The sequence below is a fragment of the Rhododendron vialii genome, chromosome 1a (genome assembly GCF_030253575.1).
Source record: "Rhododendron vialii isolate Sample 1 chromosome 1a, ASM3025357v1".
In the NCBI taxonomy this organism is placed as follows: Eukaryota; Viridiplantae; Streptophyta; class Magnoliopsida; order Ericales; family Ericaceae; genus Rhododendron; species Rhododendron vialii.
The window spans coordinates 5,025,460-5,047,644 of record NC_080557.1 but is presented as its reverse complement, the minus strand read 5'-3'; the positions used below and the strand labels follow the sequence as shown (position 1 = coordinate 5,047,644).

At 37.1% G+C, this 22,185-nt stretch overlaps 3 protein-coding genes across 3 annotated transcripts in view; all 3 read left to right on the top strand.

The window, feature by feature from the left end:
- LOC131298960 (ankyrin repeat-containing protein NPR4-like) overlaps positions 1–22,185 on the top strand; it is a 43,511-nt gene that overhangs the window by 1,477 nt on the left and 19,849 nt on the right. The gene's annotated exons all lie outside the window — the stretch shown is intronic.
- On the top strand, positions 2,317–8,431 carry LOC131299002 (calcium uptake protein, mitochondrial-like). Its single transcript, XM_058324530.1, has 7 exons — positions 2,317–2,857; positions 4,385–4,452; positions 5,097–5,320; positions 5,453–5,536; positions 6,019–6,236; positions 7,027–7,316; positions 7,654–8,431. The coding sequence occupies exons 1-7, from the start codon at positions 2,527–2,529 to the stop codon at positions 7,870–7,872; spliced, it is 1,434 nt and encodes a 477-aa protein (XP_058180513.1). The 5' UTR covers positions 2,317–2,526; the 3' UTR covers positions 7,873–8,431.
- LOC131298928 (receptor-like protein 9a) lies at positions 12,594–17,207 on the top strand. The gene is made up of 4 exons (XM_058324436.1): positions 12,594–13,075; positions 14,345–14,509; positions 14,605–14,748; positions 14,878–17,207. The coding sequence occupies exons 1-4, from the start codon at positions 12,700–12,702 to the stop codon at positions 17,109–17,111; spliced, it is 2,919 nt and encodes a 972-aa protein (XP_058180419.1). The 5' UTR covers positions 12,594–12,699; the 3' UTR covers positions 17,112–17,207.

Below are 22,185 nucleotides of genomic sequence, written 5' to 3'. Positions count from 1 at the left end.
ACCCAAGTGAAATCCATCATTAGAAGTATGTCGAGCAGAAAGAAGAACTGGGTTTGGGCAAAAAAACATGATTTGGAGAGAAAATAACCTTAACCTAATTGATTTCCCTCCATTTCTCTCTCCATAAATCTGTCTATTGTTCCACCATCTCTCCCTCACTTCAACCTCAGACCTGAAGTATGCCTATGGGTTTTGCTTGGGTGCATCGTCCCTTGTTAGAAACATGTGCAATGAGGCAACTTAAACGGGTTGGAGATGCCATGTCAGCAATTTTTGGGACGGAGTATAATGGTGGGGGTCTAAATTTGGGAATTTTATTAGTACAGGTGTTTAATTGAAATAAACTTAAATTCATGTGTCTAAATTTAAGAATTTTGTTAATATAGGTGTTTAATTAAAATAAACTTAACTTCAGGTATCTATGTGACATTTGGTACAAAGTTTAGGTATCATTTTAAAATTTTTCATAATTGATATATAGGAAATACAAAACTTATGTGAATCAAAGATATTAGTTCAGAAATACAAGAAGGTAGACATGTATAGCTTTGGGGCTAGGCCGCAAGAGAGAAACTCTTCTTAAACCCTAGTCTCGGGGTGAATGGCCTGTCTTTGACCGGATCAGGAAGAGAAATAGTCAAAGTGCACTTAAGCTAGCCTAGACACTCCTAACCGTCGAACTAAAAAAAAAATTATGAATATATTTGTACCCTATAAAACACAACACATGTGAGAGACCACGAGGCAACCGAGCTCAACAAACTTAACCAATACAAGAAATAAGCCCATCATAGGAAATAAACAAAGAAATTAAGAAAAGAAAACCCCATCTAAGGAAAGAACACCTACGCGCAGGTGAAAAGATTAATTTGAACTCTTGACCAACCAAACTAGCCCCGGACAGGAGTGAAGGGAATATGCAGGGGGTCACGTGCCCCCGGAATTTTATCAGCTCAACACTTATTTTTTTTGGTAAACCTATCAAATCATTGAAGGAATTGGGGATTGATGCTCAAATTATTTTAAAAAATCGATTGCAGAACCGAATGAATGATCAATGATTGAACAAATGGCTTGGTGGTATAATGTACATAGTGAGATACTTTTGATGGGATTAATAACGGTGTAATCATGCAGAACTTTTAAACGATTAAAACTCGTAGTGATCAATCATACAAAATTTGATCAGCAGCGAATATTTAGAGTTTTGTGCTTATGATTAGAAGCTTTTGGAATATATTATGCTACAACTTTTGTGCCTCGTGAAGAATGTTTGAAATTTTGATTTTAGTATTTTCGAAATTTTATTTTATGGTGATTTTTTTTTTAATTTATGGTGACAAGGTGCCCCTCTATATAAAATTTCTGGCTCTGCAACTGCCCAATTTGTTGTCAAAAAATAGGACACTTGTCCAACCTCTGAATCATGTCGTGCTTTCCTTTCTTTCCATTTTTTTGCTTTCCTTGTGTCTATTATTCCACAACACACCCACATACTTGCCCATGCAGTCATGAGTCATGCACACACCACACCACACCAGCGTATATCTCATTCACGGGCACACACCTTACAAACTAACACATATTTCCTCAAGGCAAGTATGCTTTTTTCTTAATTTTCAGCCCTTCAAGTTTTTGGTCAACATTTCACGATGGCTATGACTATGAGCATTAAAAACTTATTTATAATTTTTTCCCCAATCAGTACATGAGTTGACCCAAAAAAATTTCCACAATATCGTAAAATACCTTAATTTTTGTGGTGAAATGTTACAAAACATAATTCTCTTAGCCGAAAGAATTCAACGTTGCGACGGTCTGAAATCTTTCATTTTTCGGAGACAGACGTCAGCAGAATCCTCCAACACTTTACGATAAGCCTGCAATTATATTTTAAGGATATTGTGTAAAATAGAGGCATCGGTTAATTGGCGTAATTGTCTCTAGTTTTTCTATTTGTTTATTATATCAAAGACTAGAATAAAGGGAAAAAAAAAAAAAAGCATTTCTAATTCTACGCTCCAAACGAATTGGGGATGGTGTTGTGCAGTGTGTACGCAGCACCGAGGTGCGCACCTCCGAACCGTCGGATCGTGCATCCGACGGTTCGGATCTCATCTCGATAATGAACGACTCTCGATCGTTGGTTGTCAAGATAAGATTCGAGCCATTGAATGTACGATCTGACGGATCAGAGGTGCGCAAAGCAGTGTTGGGTACTTCACTGCACAACACCAACCCGAAGCCCGCTCCAAACATGCAACATAATGCGCCGGAATCAGTACAAAACCCATCCTCGTCTTTTCCATTAACGAACAAAACCAACTTCTAGAAAAATGCCCGTTTCGAGAACAAATCTCAGCCAATCCTACCCCTCCGCCTCCGCGCTCTCTCTCTCTCTCTCTCTAAAATGTGTATATATCCATCCATTCACATGCAAACACCCCTTTCTCCACAAACCCACATCACTTTGCTTGTCCCTGTAGCTAAACTTCAAAGAATCAAAAGATCGAAACACATACTACTATGCATTATTCTCGGGCACTGCTGAGACCATCCTGGCTGTTGATCCGCGGTGGCGTATCAGCTCAACGCCCCATCCGCCGCCCGATCTCCACCCAATCGCACGGCCCATCATCGTCACCCAGATCGTCTTGTGGGTCCACCAGCTATGGTGAGAACAAGAGCAGTGTCTGCACAAATTTGGAGTCGGTTCTTAAATCGGTGTTGTCGTGGCCGGGCTTAGGGCTCTGTTATTGGTCCTCCTCTGTTTCTGATTCGAGTTCGTTTTGGGCTTTGGTGGATTCAGGGGGAGAGAGCATGGAGCCTGAGAAGAAACCCAAGTTCCTATTTGGAGGTACTAATCAATGACATTGAATTATACGATTATGAGAATTGAATGCGAAAATCGAAAGCACATATGCACAAGATGACAAGAACATCATACTTACCATGAGTATTCAGAAAAGTATTATGTACACACTCCTTTTTGGATATACGGTGCACGCCTTTCGAATTTTTGTAGCCAAGATATGAATTTTGTGATTTATTTCATAAGTTTTTGTTGTTCCTTTTACGAATTATTGTGGTCCAGTCCATGAATTAAAAGATGGCCAATGTCCAAAAATACAATGCAAAATTATGAAATTTTTGTGGTGGTGTTCATTAATTTTTGTGGCCGAAGATACAAATCTGTTACTGCACAATTACAAGATTTTGTTGTCGGATACGACTTTTTTGGCTCCAAATACAAAAGTGAATACCGTACACCATATTTTAGGGGTGTGTACCCTAACGTTGTCTGTAATCAAAATGTGGCTAATTGTTACAAGTAAAATCTTGTTTTTACATCGAAGAATACAAATGATGACTAATGTGGCTAACATGGAACATGGTAAATGAAATGGTTGCATTATTGATAAGAATGAGACTGTTTAGGAACACACTTTTGAATCCTGAGATTATGCATCGAATTTATGGTAGTAGATCCGTAACCGCTGTTTGGGATTGCTCAGCTGGAGAAATGAAACAAAAGATAGGACAAAGCTAGAACAATTATTTTAGGAGTCCAACCGAATGTTAGACATAGGGGAACATCACAGATCGATGTGAACATCCCGAGGTTAGTGCAATTTTTTTCTCAGTTGAAGTTCTTTCGCTATGATGAAGGAAGATTGCAAACTAGGGACACATGAGTTTCCCTGTCACTATAGTGTATAACTAGGCTACAATTTTGGTTAGAAAAGTAAAAGCATCATTATGTGAAATGCCTTGGTGGAACATATTAAGTTCTAATTGTCCTGAAAACTTAAGTAGGTAGGAAATAAGCCGAAGAATGTATATCATGTCATTCAACGCCTTTCTTCACTTGCAACCTTGTCTTGCACATGGAGATACAAATATTCGTCTGTAGATCGGTAGAAAGTATGAAGTGAAGAGGCAGAATGCAAGTGAGGAACAAATGAAGCTTGAACCCAAGACCGCTCCCAACCTGAGCTTTGATACCTTGTTAAGTTGTTGATTCGCTTCATAGGTTAAATTGTTAGGGTTTGCAATCATGGTTGGGTGACCTAAGTTGCATTCATAGTAGATTCAGTGTGAGCTTTAAAGTTAAGTCATTTACGTGTGAAAGACCATATATGCTTTTGCGAATGGAGTGTCAATGGCAATTGGTAGGATGAAATCCCATTTATTTACCTTTATTTTGACTTAGAAGTTCCATTGTAGTTTCAAAGGGTTTGGTGTTCATGTCTACAGTTGGAAAAAGTGGTCACTCACTTATCTGGACATTGTTCATTTTGTTTAGCTAATAGTTATCCAATCTATCATGCTTTCTATTTATAATAGGTAACTCTTCGGTATACTATCATATTTGTATTTTCAGATGCATACAGGAGAAAGGTTTTCTTTAAGTACGAAAAACGCATGAGGATGCAAAGTCCTCCAGAAAAGGTATGCAACTTCACTGAGGATATTTATTATTACAACTATCAACCCAAGCAGGGCATATGGTTGCCACTGTTGTTGTACGTAATTCGGTTGAAATCCTGATCTAACAAATATAAATATTATAGCTATATATTGTCAGTTACTTAGTGGAGCTATCTCTTCTTTAATACTAACCAAAGCTTGCATGTGATCAAGAGATATATTATGATGACCGCCTGAATATGTTGGATATTAATTAGAACAAGTAAAATCACTTTTAGATTTCTTACCTCTCCAATAATGTATTGAAAACATAGTGTACGAAATGTTTTTTTGGTTCTTAAGAATGTGTCGCTTTGGTGCCTTTAATCTAGGAAAGGGATGATTTAATCACCATTTAAGTGTGCATTGAGACTCTATAATGCCCGTGTTATTGTCTCTAGCTATTATACATGTGGTTGTCTGGTTGATGACAGCATTCTTTAGATTCCTAACTAATTAAGATCACACTGGTCCTGAGCTCTGCATTTGAATCTATCGTCACAATCCAAAAGCCTCAAGTTACACAAGATTGTAAGTCACAGAGAGTTAATTCCAAAAGCAGGTTTTGCTTCCATGACCAAATATTTATTTCGTGTTCGATATATTTTGTGGTTTTGTTGTTTTAGGTTTTTGAGTGCTTTGCATGGATCCGAACCCCAAGTGGAGAGGTACTTATGACACTAACTGATTTGATGCGGGCAGTTGTCCCCGTTTTTTCTCCATCTGAATCCAATTGTGTTAGAGAGGGATTTCTAAAAGGAGAGTTGGTCCCTGGTGAGTTGCATTGTGCTCCTTTGGATTTTTTTATGCTATTTGATACAAATGGCGATGGACTTGTATCATTTGCAGAGTGAGTGGCAACTTGTACGAAATGTCTACAATTGTGGTTCAATACATTATCCCAACCTCTTAAGTTATAAAAAGGCAGTGTGTCTAAAGTCATGTCTTTTGTTTTTTTTTTCTTTTTTTGTTGCTGTAACAGGTATATATTCTTTGTAACAATTCTCAGCATACCGGAGTCGTGCTTTTCTGTAGCATTTAAAATGTTTGACCATGATAATAATGGGTATGTCTACCATGTGAGTTTGTTACACACATTTCATGATATTTCGTCTTGCTTTCTAGATGTTTGAGGATTCTTCAAGAGGAGCTTCTATGGTGTACCAAGGATAACATTCACTACAAAAATGGCGTAAGCTTGAAAAAACAATTATAAAAATAACATTCACCGCATAGTTCGTACCACCATATTTTCTTTACAAATGGCACAAAATTTACCACAATGATGCATAACATTTCCCAACTATAACAGCAACCACAAGATGACATAGCTTTCTGTAAATTTTATCCAAAATATGGCAAAAGATATTTTGTAACTTTTTATGGTCTCCCCGGGTACATCATAGATTTTTCCTTCTTCAAGATATATAGTCTTTATTGCTGCAAATAGCTAGTAAAATAGTTCTCCATTTGCTGAAACTCAAACTATAAATCTACTTATATCTTCTATGCACTCTCAAGTTGTCAACCTCTGGCCTGAATGAACAGACAGATAGACAAGGAGGAATTTAAGAAGGTGATGGCATTGATGCGAACTTATAACAGGCAAAGGGCTCACCACAGAGATGGATTGCGTATTGGACTAAATGTTACTGGTTCTGTAGAAAATGGTGGTCTCCTAGAGTATTTCTTTGGGAAAGACAGCAACGAATGCCTTGAGCATGAGAAATTTGTGCAGTTTCTCAGAGACTTGCATGATGAAGTTAGTTGGTCACTCTCTCTCTCTCTCTCTCTCTAAATTTTTTGAAGTGACTATAGTTTGTGTTATGATCTCTTCTAACTAGGAAACACTATGTTTTTTGGTGGTTGTATTTTGTGCTTTCTGGCTTTTTATGCATAACAAGTCTATTTGCATTGCATTCCATTACGGGTCATTTTTAGTGTGCATAACAAGTGCAAGTCAAGGTGTCTTTTATAGTGCAATACTGTGGGTTTAGCATCCGTCTTGAACTGGTTTGAAATAGCTCTATCACATGCTTTACTTAAAACTTAAATTTTAGGTTGCAAGATCAGTAAGCCGCACTCACAACCGTGTTTTTGCACTTTTCTTAGACCCTGTATTTGTTACGCTTCCTGACGATATTGCTTTTGTCATCACATTATAGCCTTCAAATTTGGTGTTAGGAACTAACTTCCGAAGTAACATGGTGTGTGGTTCTGTCGTGGTAGTTTTAGCAGAGTTTCCGTATTAGAAATCAGGAAAATAGAAATACATATACGCCATCTTTGTTCTTGGAACTCTTCCAAAGCAATCAGTACTTCCATGATTTGCATTTTATCCTTTAGGAATGCATTAAAGATGGAGAATGCTTCTAGAGAGGAATGAACTTTCCCTAGTTCAATTGTGCTTGAAATTTTAGTTCAATACTACATGATGAATTGGAATGTTTTACTTAACTCGATTTATTGTGGTACCCAATCTAGCAGAGTAATCGTAATTTTTTTCCAATTATGTAGATATTGCGGCTAGAGTTTGCCCATTATAGAAGTCACAAGGAACCATGTTTGCCCATTATGACTACAAGTCACAAGGAACCATATCAGCCAAAGATTTTGCGTTGTCCATGGTTGCATCTGCTGACATGAGCCATATAAACAAGTTTCTTGATCATGTAGAAGAATTAAACGATGAACCTTATCTCAGAGAGGTATGCATTACATTTGAAGAATTCAAGAATTTCGCCGAGCTGAGGCAGAGATTACGGCCTTTGTCTATGGCAATCTTCAGTCATGGAAAAGTGACTGGGCAACTGACAAAGCCAGATTTCCAAAGAGCTGCATACCAAGTATTTTTTCTATCCTTGGACTCCTAGTACTCCCTCCATCCCTATTTGTTTTGTTCGGTTTGGGCAGTCATGCTCTCTAATCAGGTCAACATATAATGTATCGTCAAATAATTCAAGATTCCAATCAAAAGATATCAATTAGTTCTCGAGGGAAAAGTTGATTAAAAGCATAAAATTATGAAATGAAAAATTTGGACGATTAATTTAGATGTCCAAAATAGTGAAAACACAAGCAAATGAAGAGGACAAAGGGATTTCTTTATCTCATGTTTTTTTTTTTCTTTTCTTCCAACAATTGAGCTTTTCATACTAATCAAGTAATCTTCTTCGGCAAAAGGTTTGTTGCATCTCTCTCACAGATAATGTGGTTGATATGATATTTTACGTGTTTGACACGAATTGTGATGGGAGTTTGAGTACCGATGAGTTCCTAAGAGTATTACAAAGACGAGAAAGGGGCATGTCACTACCAAGGGAGACGACAGGCTTCATGGGTTTTATGTCTTGTTTGATGGACTGCACAAATAACTGCTCTTATTCAAAGATGCTACATTAGATTTTCTTTTTCACTGGTGGATGATGATACATTAAGCAGACAAAAGGATGTACCTGGCTTTGTACTTTGAAGGCTCGACAACATTTGTAGAGAAGAATATCTAGACTGTTTTCTACTAGGAGGCAGTCGGCGGAAGTGCCGCGGAACTGCTTGTGATTGTGGCTAGTTCACGATGAAGGTATAAATAACGAAGCAGGCTAGTTAATCACTTATGAGCTGCAATTTTCGTTTCCTGGTTATGGTTATCATTTATGTCAGATGTTTAATTATGTGCAGATTGGTAGGCAAAAGGTGTTGACCTGTATGTGTTACGTTAGATCTTTTCTGCAAAAATGAGATTGTACAGTTGGTTACTGCTTTATGTATGTACATATTCTGTATTTCTTTTAGTAGCTTGTTCGGTAACTTCTGTTGAACAATAACAGTTTTCCATTCCTCGGGCTATTCTTTGTCGCTTCATGTGTATAGTATATGAAAAATGTGTATCTATCGTTCTTGATATCGGAACATTATTGTGTGATTGTGTGCAAATTGAAGACACGACACCATATGAATTAAGTACCAGCCACCAAGCTCTTTTAAATTTCATCTTTCTCTTTTCAAAGTTGTTTATAATGTTTGGATTGATGAGTATGGATTATGTGCATTATCCATGCTTTGGATTTTGAATAAAGTAAGATAATCATGAGCACAATTGAATCGGATCAGTAGATGACCTGCTCTCTCTAATGCCTTCAAGTTTTGATTTGGGGGTCATGCTAGCTTCCACGGCATAAGGTCCTTTGAAATCCTCGACTTTTGGCAGTATAGGAGGGTCGTTAAAATTACTATCTTTGAACAGCCATTTTATGCACATATAATCAAATGTCAGGTCTGTATCCAACCCTCCGCCAATTGGGAACTACATTGATATCGTTATTGTTGTACTGCTTGATGTGTACTGTGGATTACATTGACAAGCACTGTTTTTGCTTTTGATTTTCCTTTCGTTCGTGGAAAGTGAGATCACATCATTCTTTTTTGAAATAGTTGTAACCCTCTTTAAACGAAGCAAAGGTCAAGCAAATTGCTAATCCATAAAGCATCTCAAAGACTTTTTGAAGCCATCTTTCTTTGACGAAGAGGACACGATGATTGGGTCGACGGAGACGGACACATTGATCGAGAAGCTAGCAACATTTTCCTTGTCGTTTTCAATTTTCTGAATGAGAATTCACATTAACCGATTGCCAAGCAATATTTAATTTCTTTTTCCTTTCTTTCTCAGAAAGTGAGAGCACTTTAATGTTTTTTTGTTTTTGAGAAATAGCAATACAATCTTGTGGTAAGAGAATCTCCAATCCACCTCTATTTCTCTAAAATGGAGGGTGGACATGACACATTGAGTTGAGATTTTGTCATTTATCCTCTTTTTTCTTTACTTTTTGGGAGAATCTTGGAGGGATTTATCGTCTTTATTAAGGCAAAAGGTGCAAAAAAGTCTAATTTTATGGTTTTAGAAATCATTTGAAAATCATACACTACTTATTATACTCTTCATTGGGGATTTTTTCTTCGTGAATGTCTCCTTGCAATTTGAATGAACACTACCTGTTTGACATTACGCCTTGATGGAACAATTGATGTGGAAAAAAAGAATGGGAGCAACAAATTTTCTGATCTCATTGTCTTAAAGCTTTCTCGCTTGAATGAGCACCCACCCTTTGAAAAAATCGTTTATTGTGGCGATTTCTAAAAGTTTTAGCACAAATGGAAAGAAGGGAAAAAAAAACACTAGTGAATAAGGCTACACATGACATTCCCAAATTGATTACCAATGTGTGGCCTAACATTTTATCTTGGTGACATTCCCACAAGAAATTGTGAATAGGTTTTTTCTGTATTTGTAAAAGGATCCTTTTGTGAAGTATCTTTAAAAAGGTAGACAACGTTGGGTGCTACAAAAGATTTTGGGTAGAACATGCAAACGTATTTTGAGGGGAACTTGTCATAATATACTAAACTAAAATTAAGGTCAAACTAAATTATTGAACGATTCCAGTTGGGAACACTTAATCCACCACGATCTAGCCTGATAGATCGCTTAATTAATCTCACCATCCACAAGGGAGGCCCAACTATACTATAACAAATTTCCGTGTAGACTGCCCAACACATGCAGGAATCGATAGAAATTTAGAATGAGAGTCAAAACTTGAACGCCAAACAATTAAAGATTTCCGACGGCTCCTAAATGCTAAGTACTGCACCCAGAGGCAGCTCCGGGCGGACGCAGCTTCAGGCCCCGGAAAAATGTTTCTAATGGGGGGCCCGTAAATATTTAAGCTTCTTATATATATGTCGTTGACTGTTGTGCACAGTTATGTGTTAATTTGAGAGTGTCTGTCTGTGCCTATCAACCCACAACTTGATGTTTTTTGACAATACAACAGTATCGTGCGTGTTACATCATGAGAAACAAATGGGGGCTTTCTTATTTTGAAGCAATATTTTGTTCACCCACCTATTGTGAATCCTCAATAGAGTAGATAATGCTATCATGTTCACCATATTTTTGAGTTGTTAAATAGAGTATCCTTTATTTGTACGTATTTTGGTGAGTTGATTGAACTATATAAAAACTACTAATAGCTAATTTGATTCAAGGAAGGAAAAAAAATTGCAGTAGTGGAGCTCGTGCTCCCAGTGACCCCGTGTGTTCGTCTGTGCCCCATTAGGGATGGGGATTGTCGGTCCCCTTAGTATTTTGAAAGAATGGAGCCTACTACACACACCGACCATACACAGAGACGGCACACAGGGCCAACTCTGGGCCTAAATGATGATCTGAGCCGTTCAAAAATTATAAAAAAAAATTCCAAGTGGGCGTACAAGAGCTCAATTCCATCCGATGTTTGTAGATACTCGATTCAATCATCTCATTTTTCAAAAAAAGAATGAGCACCGAAAAAATGGGATGATTGAATCGGGCACTTACACATATCGGATGGAGTTGAGCACTCATGGGTCCACTTGAAATTTTTTTGAAATTTTTTGAACGGCTTGGATCATCCATACCCGGAGTGGGTCCCGCATGCTGTCTATGACCGTGATTGGTGGCCACGGTCGGTTTCTTTAGCATTGGCGGTCGATTATTTGTGTTGTCACTATCATGGTTTGCAATTCAAGTGGTGGGCCATTACCCTAATAGGAGTAATGTGAAAGAAGGAAAAAAGGGAAAGGAGTTCGAGAGGGAAAAAATTGTCTTTCTTACATAAAGGAAAATGAGGGTTTTGCAGAAGGGGGGAGGAGACCAACTCCTCATGGCGGGCTAAACCCGTCTTCTAGGGTGTATAGGGTGTAGAGGAAGTTTGTTAGACTTTATAGCTTGTGTTGGATTTAATATTTGGATTTGGTTAAATGAATTAGATGATTTCATGCTTATGAAATTGATTTTATTTTTTTTCCATAAATTGTTTGTTTGTTATCCGCAGTTTCAAATACTTTTCATGCAGCAATTGTTAATTGAAATCGTGGTAATTGAACGTGATAGACATATCTTACTAGTAAAATGATACGTGCTAGGTGGAAATATCTATGCCGCTACATGATATTTGAAAATTCTTAGGAGAAATCGCGAGGGCCCGTGAACCATGACGGTATCCGGTAAATCCGAATAAAAAATCCTTGGATTGAAATAAATCTAGGTTACAAAGTGATAGGTGGATTCGAAAATATCAAGCCCTCTTAGGGCAATGCTTCATTACTTTTTAGTTTAAGGCTGCCCATCTACATTACATAAGATAGGCCCAATCCAAGTTTTAGGAGCCAAACAAATGTCATGGCAATGGCGAAATATTTAATAATTTGAGGCCTAATTTTGAGAAATATGATTGAAAAGAGATGGTGTGCCGTGTCGTTCAATTTGGTTTTCTTGATGATGTGATCCTTATGAGGGAGACCGAGATGGAAATTAGGAACTGAGTAAGAAACGGTTAAAAATTGACAATTTTGACGAATACGAAGACTACGGAGTCAGAACCTTAGCCGAGTTTCCCAAATTGATTTTTCAAAGGCTATCTGTTTGTATGATGTTGTGGTAAGCTGTTAAGTAACCTAGCTGCTTATTTAAACAAAGCAAAGCAGAGGCCATGTCATAGCAAGTATTTTTGAAGAGTAAGCTGGTAATTATTCGGGGTACTTAGAATTTTCCATAAAATAGTTCTAACAATGTCAAATGAAGCCTAAAAATTATGAATTTTTTTTGTTTGGATTGATGTTTGAAATTTTTTTTGAAAAATACTAGAGGTAATAAGTGGAGAGAGATAAAGAAAGAAATGTTGAGAGTAGGAAGAATCTAAGAGGAATTTTTAAAAAAAATGCTTTTTGAATCTTAAAGAGAACAAGGCATTAATAAGTCTTACACCAAAGATATCTAAAAACACTTAAATGGAGATGCTCTAAGCTCGAGGAGCACTGCAACAGTACGGGTACTGCACCCAGAGTCGGCCCCAGAAAAATGCTTCAAATAGCGGCCCGAACAAATACGGTGGCAGAAGTGAAATTACAAATAATTTGACGCCTAGTATCGAAACATGATTTAAAGAGGTGGCGTTGCCGTGTTATCAATTTGGTTTTGGGAAGGAAAAACTAATATCAACTACTTTGACGAAGACGAAGACTACGGAGTCTGACCCATTGAACAATTAACATCAAATTTTTTACTATTGAGTATGATGTTGTGGCGGTAAGCTGCAACCCCTATTTAAACAAAAGCAAGCGCTCCATACAATTGCTATATGTTCTATAAGCACTTTAATTTGTCAAGTCATATTTCTCTGGGTAGGGATGAACTACTTTCAACATTTACTCATGAGCTCACTATGGGTAGCGCTGATCATGTTAGCTGTACTAGAAAATGGATGCAATGGGTGTTTGGAAAAAGAAAGAATCGCGCTCTTGCAACTCAAACATTCCATCAACTTCCCAGATGGCACTTCGTTGCCATCTTGGGAGGAAGACGATAGCATGGACTGTTGCCATTGGGAACGTGTTGAGTGTAATTCTACTACGCGTCGAGTTATCAAACTTGAACTTGGTGACACAAGAGATTTGAGACCATGGGAATATTGGCATCTAAATGCCTCTATTCTTCTCCCTTTTGAATCACTCCGAAGCCTCAACTTGTCTCGAAACCAATTGGGTAGTTTCATCAGGAATGAAGGTATGGCTTCTGACATCTTTTAAATGATGAAATGAAACCTAACCTCAAAATTCAATTCTTTCTTTTTTCCTTCTTGATAACTCAGTGTTCGGATCAGTTTATGTGAACCACGACTAATTCAAGAATAACTAATTCCATTGTCCACTAGTGAGATCCATTTAAGAGCCATATGGATTGGTCACATAAGAGTTTGTAGCATAGCATTTTTAACCAAATACCTAGGAGGGACCAAACTCGTAAGTCCTAGACTTCAAGATCTAGCTTGTAGCTATTTGGAACTTTGTCTCGACTAATCTTAAGGTGCATATAGTTTCTATTTTTGACTTTCGGGGCCTTTCTTGGCTCCAGTACTCCTCAAATCCACTGAGAGAGCACGTGGTAGCAGGGCAATCCCACTGAGGTTTCCACTCAATGATTTCCCACTGAGGTTCCCGTGAATTGCACAGTCGGTTTGTTTTGGCCTATAAGTGGAGGCCTCTGTCTCTGTAATTTGTATCAGAGAGACTGACAGAGATGTGAGGCCTGTAGTGAGTCCGAGTGCTGGGTGTTGTGAACAACACCGTGTAAAGCTCCGACATCTGATTAATTGTTCCGGTTTACCTCCGTGGAGTATTTGAGTTTGAGGAATCACGTATATCTCCTGTGGTTGTGTCGTGTGTGTGTGTGTGTTTGGTTTCTTTCTGAATTTTTTACAGAAAGAAGGGGTGTTAATCTAGTTTTGGATGAGAACTTTTTTCGGAGAAAACGGTATCGTTATCCAGAGTCAAAATATTATTCAAATTTAACAATTTAGACTTTCTTTGACGCGACAGGTGTTTTGATGGAATTCGATTTGTGAATGTTGAAGAACTATATAGTTTATTGGAAAACTACATAATTTGGTCATTTCGATTTGTGAATGTTGAAGAACTATATAGTTTATTGGAAAACTACATAATTTGGTCATTTCCGCTAAGGGTCCTTAAACTTATTTGTAATTTTCAAGCTTAAAAATAATGGATTTACTGAAATAATTTTTTGTGCAATATAGATTTTGTTTAATAGATCTTGATGAGATCTTTTGAACGGTGCAAAACAAAATCAAAATATTATTTTTTTAACTTTAAAAATTACCAATAAATACTTATTTTTTAAGAACCTTTAGCGAGACTTTCCTTGTCAACCAAAGAACAGAAAATGTTTTCATATCACAAGCCAATTAACAACAGGAAATGTTTTCTTTTCTAGAAAAATATTTCCAAATAAATCTACTACTACTATTTTGCACAGGTTCGCAAGAAGAAGCAGGAATATTGAAAAAGTTAGAGGTCCTTGATCTGAGTCATAATGAAGCACTCAATAATAGTGTTTGGTCATTTTTGAGAGGGCTTTCATCAATCAAGACACTGGATTTGAGTTACAATAGAGGCTTGCACGGAGCTGTTCACAATAAGGGTACCTCTTATATGAAATTTCCTTATAACATTATTAGCACCTTCCTCTCTCAGGATACTTACCGATTTCTTCCATGGTTCAACCACTTAATACAGACTTGAGAAACATCAGCAACATTGAAACTTTGTTCATGGAAGGTGTTATGCTCGACGACGTTCTTCCATACATTAGAGTCATTACTTCAATTCAAGTCTTGTCCTTAACATATTGTGACAGCAAGCGTATTCCTTCAATTGAAGGTATAACCCTAAATTGTTCTTCTACTCCCCTCCCACAAATTGAAGGATATTACTGGTCATTATTTGTTTCGTCTATCAAATATATGTCAATCTAAGATTTTCAATGTGTTTCGTTCCATGTGTTTTAAGGGCTGTGTGAGTTGAAGAAGCTCCGAGAGCTTGATGTCACATGGAGTGATTTTGGGGAAACCTTACCATCGTGCTTGGCGAACTTGACATCCCTTCGACTACTGGATTTAACTTCCAATCATTTTACTGGAAACATTGCACGGTCTCCTCTTATCCATCTGACATCCCTCGAATACCTTGCAATTTCAGATAATGACTTTGAAGTTCCAATCTCATTCATGTCATTTTTTAACCATTCCAAACTCGTGTTCATTGAGAGCCTGAAAAACATGTTGTTGGAAGAGGAGGACTTTCCCGCCACATCCCCAAGTTTCCAACTAATCGGACTCTGTTTATCAAATTCTAAACATGGTCATATTACCCGATCATTTCCTCGCTTTCTCTACCATCAACATGACCTTATATTGATTGAGCTGTCTAGAACTGATTTTACAAGTAAGTTTCCATATTGGTTGTTGGACAACAATACAAGAATGGAGACACTTATCCTATCATACAATTCATTTGGTGGACCATTATTGTTGCCTTTGCGTCAAATGAGAAATCTTATTACACTGGATATCTCTAACAATCATCTTGAAGGCTTCGTTCCTTACAAATTAGCCAGTTCTTTTCCGAGTTTAGAATTCCTCAACATGTCTACGAACAACTTTGAAGGCAACATTCCCTCTTCATTTGGGGATATGACTGCTCTGGAAAAGCTAGATTTATCCAATAACAATCTATCTGGAAAAATACCGGTTCGTTTGGCCAAAGGTTGCCGCCTCTTGAATTTCTTGAGACTATCAAACAACTTCTTGAAAGGCCCAGTACTACCCCATCAAAACAATTTGACCCTATTGAAAGTCTTATATTCCGCCAACAATTCCTTCACAGAAATTCCGCCTAACTTGTCTCGGAGCAATTTGATCTATTTGGATGTTAGTGCTAATCAACTGGTAGGAAAGATTCCAGGGTTCATTGGGAATTTATCGTTACAGTTTCTAGCCATGGCCGGTAATCATCTTGAAGGTCCTATTCCAATTGAATTTTGTCAATTGAGAAAGCTCACGTTGTTAGATCTTTCAGAAAATAATATCACCGGGGCTGTACCATCTTGCTTCAGTACATCACTTATATATATCAACAATATTCGATTGTTCAAAAATAGGCTTGATGGACCTTTTCCAATGGCCTTCAAAAATTACGGTCCCAATTTAAGGGAGCTTGATCTCTCTTATAACCAGTTCAGTGGCAATATTCCAACTTGGATAGGCAGCTTTTTCTGGCTTACGGTTCTTCTCTTGCAAAACAATAGTTTTGAAGGCAACATTCCAAAGGAGTTATGCAACATTCCCCGCTTAACCATGATTGATCTTTCTTTCAATAATCTCTTTGGCAGCGTTCCCCCTTGTTTTAGTAACATTAAATTCAACGGAATAAAAGTCGGGGGATCAAGTTACTCATTCTACCGTTATGGTTCACCACAAACATTCACATTATTGTTGCATGATCTGGGGATGGTGTTAGCCAAGAGTGAAAGAGATCAAGAAGAGTATTTTGATATAGAGGCTACAGGACAAGAGGCAAAGTTTACAACAAAGGGAATGTCCTTAACCTACAGGGGAATCATTCTACATCTTTTCTCAGGAATCAATCTCTCCCACAACAGATTGATTGGCCCCATACCACCTGAAATTGGAAACATTACCAATCTCAAAGCGTTGAACTTATCCCACAATAATTTCACCGGTCCAATCCCTGTGACATTTTCAAACTTGAAAAACATAGAGAGCTTGGATCTTTCCTACAACTGCCTGCATGGGAAAATCCCCTCTCAGCTTACAGAGCTTACTTTCTTGGTTGTTTTCAATCTGTCTTACAATAACTTAAGTGGAAGGACACCTCAGAGAATATTCCAATTTGCAAATTTTGAATCTAGTAGCTACGTTGGAAATCCACTTCTTTGCGGAGAACCACTGCCAAAGTGTAATGCAACTGATTCACCTCCATCGACGCCAAGAGCCGCTGTGAATGATACAGAAGAAGATTCTGGTTTCATGGACATGAATATATTCTACATGAGCTTTGCAGGGTCTTACCTAACTGTGGTATTGGCAATTGTAGCGATTTTATTGATAAATCCGTATTGGCGAAGGGCATGGTTTCATCTTGTCGAGGTTTCCATCACCTCCTGCTACTATTTTGTTGTGGACAATCTCGTCGGGCGCAGGCTTTGTTTTCTTTGGAAATAAGCAGCCATCTCTCACTCAGCATGTGGTGTGGTTAATCTATTCTACGTAGTTTCATTTGGATTGTGGTTTGTACAGAATAAATCTCTTTCAGTTGCACGTGTTTTGTTAAGGGTCAATTTTATATCTAAGACGGAATGCCTTGTAACTATCATTCTAGCTTTGTGATGTATTCGACTTCGTGTTGTTCTCGAGTTTTCAATTTGACGGGTTGTTCAAGGTGCAAAAGTTGGATTTTTTTTTCTTTTCGAAATCCTACGAAAATCATACAGGACTTGTACTCTATGTTGGGAATTTTTTCTTCCTGAATGTCTCCTTGCAATTTGAATGAACACCACCTGTTTTTGGCAAAAGGCCTCAGTGGAACAATTGATGTGAAAATTAAAAAAAGGGAAAATTTCAAAAAAGCCCCTGAACTTTCTGACAACTTGCAAAAAAACACCTGAACTTTCACTATTAACAAAAAAACACCTAAACTTTGCATTCCGTTAGCAATTAAACCCTCGCCGTCCAATTCCGTCAATTTTTAACGGATGGAGCTAACGGAAGGCGTTAACTTTTTATTTTTTTTTACTTTTTAATTCAAAAATTACTTTTAACTCTTTTTTTTATTGGTAAATAAATATACAATAAAGTTCTTTTTTTTTCTTACTATTTATCAAAAATTACTTTAACCATATTTTTTATTTTCAAATTTTACCTCTCCCCCCCCCCCCCCCTTTTTGCTTATTAGAATCAACTCCACACCACCAATTAACCCCACAACCAACCGCCAAAGCCTTAGCCACAATTTCAGAAATTCAAAAGTTCTTTTAACCTCCTCTTTGTAACCTTTTCTTTTTTTTAGTACTTTTACTTCCAAAAATTATTTTTAACTCATTCTTTTTTTTAGTCATAAATAAATATGCAATAAATAGTAAAAATGGGTTAAAGTTATTATTATAAATAACAGATTAGAGTTAAAGTAATTTTTGATAAATAGTAAGAAAAAAACTTTATTTCATATTTATTTACTACTAAAAATAAAGAGGTAAAAGTAATTTTGGAAGTAAAAATATAAAAAACAAGAATACTAAAAAAAAGAGTAATTTCGAATTTCTAAAATTAGAGCTAGAGCTTTGGTAGTTGATTGGTGGAGTGGGGTTAAAGTTCTAAAAAAAAAAAGAGGGAGAGAGAGAGAGAGAGAGAGAGAGAGAGAGAGAGAGAGAGAGAAGGGGAAAGGTACAATTTGAAAGTAACAAAAAAGATGGTGGTTAAAGTTATTTTTGTAAATAGTAAAAAATAGAGTTAAAGTAATTTTTGATAAATAGTAAGAAAAAAAAAGAACTTTATGGCATATTTATTTACCAATAAAAAAAAGAAAGAGTTAAAAGTAATTTTTGAATGTAAAAAGTAAAAAAAAATAAAAAGTTAACGCCTTCGGTTAGCTCCATCCGTTAAAAATTGACGGAATTGGACGGCAGGGGTTTAATTGCTAACGGAATGCAAAGTTTAGGTGTTTTTTTGTTAATAGTGAAAGTTCAGGTGTTTTTTTGCAAGTTGTCAGAAAGTTCAGGGGCTTTTTTGAAATTTTCCCTTAAAAAAATGAAAAGAATGGGAGCAACAAATTTGGATATCAAAGCTTTATCATTTGAATGAACACCGCCTGTTTTTTGACAAAACTGTTCTTTTGTGGCCATTTTGAAGAGTTTTAACAACAATGGAATTAGAGAAATATTATTGTCAGTTAATCAGGGCACATACGACATTCACTTGCTTGTGAGTGCGTGGCCCAACATTTTATCTTAGAATGCAGTGTTCTTCTTTGTTCGGATTCTTTAAGTAGTCTCCCGATTGTTGGGGTTGCCCTTTACTTACGAATGCAATTTATTCATCGTAAAATGCCTATTGTCATATAGATGATGTCTTTTTTTGTGCCATTTAGATACGGAAAGCACAAGCTAAACCACTCGTCTGTGACATTTGTGCATTTTTTGTAGCCTCAATTCGATTTTTTTCCCCTCACACCTTGCTAGGGACACTTGAAGACCTTGAATACCGAAGCATTCGAGGCGTGCCTTTAAGCTAAATTACATTTCTACACGAATGAAGAAGTTGGTGAGAGCAAATACGTACCCTGGTAAGTTGTACTTCATAAAGAAAAGTAGGATCAATGTTGTTTATAGGAGTTTAATGAGTAATGACGATACTGTTTTCAGTACTTCGGCCACTCTCATAATGGTCCCAAAAACTTAAAGGGCCTTAATTGATTGTGGAACTTAATTTCCCACTAAACTTGAATGATGTAACTTAATCCTTTGGCTTTCTCCCCTCCTCTTTGCACTTGGAAAAAATAGTAGTTTTTTTTTTTTTTGGGATCTGAATCACATTTCATTAAAATATCAAATGACACTTACAACAAATCCATCCGAATAAAATGAAAAGGAAAACTATAGCTAACTTATCACAGAGAAATACACAAGAAAATCAGGGACAAAGAGACGACGTAATGTCTATATCCTAAGCCGAGCTAAAGGCTGATCACTACACACTGCCGCTAAGGGTCTGGACACGTGGAGCTAGCAATCTATCCATTCAGCCGCCTCGGTATGGCGCAGATTCCAAAACAGGGACTGCGGAAATAGCACCGATGGAAAGAGACATAAACATAAGCTAAGAATTAAAGGGAAACCATCACCTTGGACTGCTCCAATAAGCACGCCGGCCTGCTCCGACCGAGGAAAGAGCGTCGTCGCCTAAGGCGCAGGCAGATCCACAAACCAAAATGATGGAGATAAAGTCCGGTAAGCCCCCGCTGCCACGGCAGGCTCCGAGTGCGGAGACCGGAATAGAAATACTCTGTGGGCTAGGGTTCTAATCAAACGCGATGACAGAAAGTCAAAAACCTTCTCACCCAAATTTTCTTCCACCACACATTGACGAAAGGAGAAGGGTACTCAAGATCTGTGCTCCACGAGCACTGCAACATGTAGTGCACTCACCCAGAGTCGGCTACGGGTGGAAACCCAGAAAAACGTAGCTTCAGGCTTGTGAAAGGAATCCTAAAAATCGGGGCCTCATATTATTAGACCTCCTTACGTTTATTAGGCCTGTTTTTTTTTTTTAATCCAAGCTTTAGGAAAGCCAAACAAATGCTATGGCAATATTGAGATTTCTAGTAACTTCATGCCTAGTTTTGAACCACGATTGAAATCTGGCTGTGCCAATTACTTTGACGAAGACGAAGACGAAGAAGGAGGCGGAAACATTGACCGAGACGCACCATTTCACATTTGTTTTCGGTAGTGAAAATTTTCTAAATTTTTATTTGCGGTTGAGAATTTTTATTTGCAGTTGAGAAATGTTACGTATTTTTGATGTGAATAAGTTGAGAAATATCAAGTTATTTTCGATAGTAAATAAGTTGTTAATAGGTTTGTGAGTAGATTTACTATAGAAAAAAAAGTCTTTGCTAACAATTTTTTGTTAGTGAAAACGAGATGGTAAAATACTGAAACTTTTCTGTTAATAGAAACGAATTGGTAAAATGCGTTAAGTTCTTAGTATATTTTGTTAGTGAAAATACCCCCGAGTGATTGAACAGCCACCAAGCTTGCTCTTTTAAATTTCACCTTTCTTTTTTAAAAGTTGCTTATATGTATGGATTAATGTGTATAGATTATGTGCATTACTGATGTTCTGAATTTTTAATGAGGTAAGTAAGATAATGAGCACAAATGAATCAAATCTGTAGGCCTGCTTTCTTTGATGCCATCAGGTTTTGATTTGGGGGTCATGGTTCCACAGCATAAGGTCTCTTGAACTTTTTTGGCAACATAGGAGGGCCGCTATTTATGTGGTAAAACTATTGGTGAGCAATCACTTTGTACATATATAGTCAAATGTCAGGTCTGTATCTAACCATCCACCATTTGGGAATTACATTGATATTGTCATTGTTGTGTTGATGTGTATGGATTACATTGACAGGCACTATTTTCTCTTTTCTTTTCCCTTTACTTTTCCCTTTGTTTCCCGGAAAGTGAGATCACATCATTCTTTTCTGAAATTGTTGTAACCCTATTTAAACGGCGCGAAGGCCAAGCAAATTGCTTATCCATAAGCATTTTGCACATTTTTTGAAGTCATATTTCTTTGACGAAGACGACGACTCGACGGAGACGGACACATTGAGCGAGAAGCTAGCACCATTTTCCTTGTCGTTTTCAATTTTCCGAATATTGCGTGTGAATCCACATTGAGTGAGTGATTAATGACGAGCACTATTTAATTTCCTTTTCCTCTCTTTCGTGTTCCATTATTATCACATGGTTCATGGCCCGTCAGTACTCTTCTCGATTTTGTGGTGTCACAATATTGGTATATGTAAACTACTACTACTAAGTTGGACTTAAGCATTTTGGATATACTATCTGGTTGGGTTCCAACAAGTTACTCGGCTAGTGGTCTAAGTGAGGAGTTTCAAGTGGTATCAGAGCAACAGTGGCAGAGCTAGGATTTTGACTCCAGGAAGGCCAGTTTAGAAGACATATATTTTATTAGAACGTATACTTATTACTCTCTCCGTCCCAAATTGCTCGTTCCTCTTTCCATTTTTGGATATCCCAAAAGGATTGTCCACTTTCTAAAAACATCCATCAAAACAAGGTCACTTTCCAGTTTTATCCTTGAAAAATATTTTTCCATCTCAATTGGCATGTCCATTATCATTTATTTTATAATGGTTTTCATGATTTGAAAATTTTGTTTAATAAAACTAATTAATATTTATCAAACAAGATTCATATTACATATATTTTGAGTTACATATAAAAAGTTAGACCCATAAAATTGACCTCGGTAATATTGACTAGGACTCAGGGGCAATACAAAAAAGACAATACAAAGTTTTCGCATCCCTTAATAAGTTGGATTCCCAAAAGGGACGAGCAATTTGGGACGGAGGGAGTATATTATAAGATTTTTGCTTTCCAATTCATTACATTTGTACATTAAAATGATTCTTTAAGCTAATTCAACTCTCATGTGCGTATTTTTTATTATTTATGAAAGAAATTGAGCAATGAGAATGTAAAAT

Excerpts from the sequence above, each read along its gene's own strand:
- LOC131299002 (XM_058324530.1), top strand. The coding sequence starts at position 2,527 with ATGCATTATTCTCGGGCACTGCTGAGACCATCCTGGCTGTTGATCCGC. Across the intron at positions 2,858-4,384 it reads ACCCAAGTTCCTATTTGGAG|ATGCATACAGGAGAAAGGTT; the intron begins GTACTAATCAAT and ends TTGTATTTTCAG. Across the intron at positions 5,537-6,018 it reads TTTGACCATGATAATAATGG|ACAGATAGACAAGGAGGAAT; the intron begins GTATGTCTACCA and ends CTGAATGAACAG.
- LOC131298928 (XM_058324436.1), top strand. The coding sequence starts at position 12,700 with ATGAACTACTTTCAACATTTACTCATGAGCTCACTATGGGTAGCGCTG. Across the intron at positions 13,076-14,344 it reads TAGTTTCATCAGGAATGAAG|GTTCGCAAGAAGAAGCAGGA; the intron begins GTATGGCTTCTG and ends TATTTTGCACAG. Across the intron at positions 14,749-14,877 it reads GCGTATTCCTTCAATTGAAG|GGCTGTGTGAGTTGAAGAAG; the intron begins GTATAACCCTAA and ends ATGTGTTTTAAG.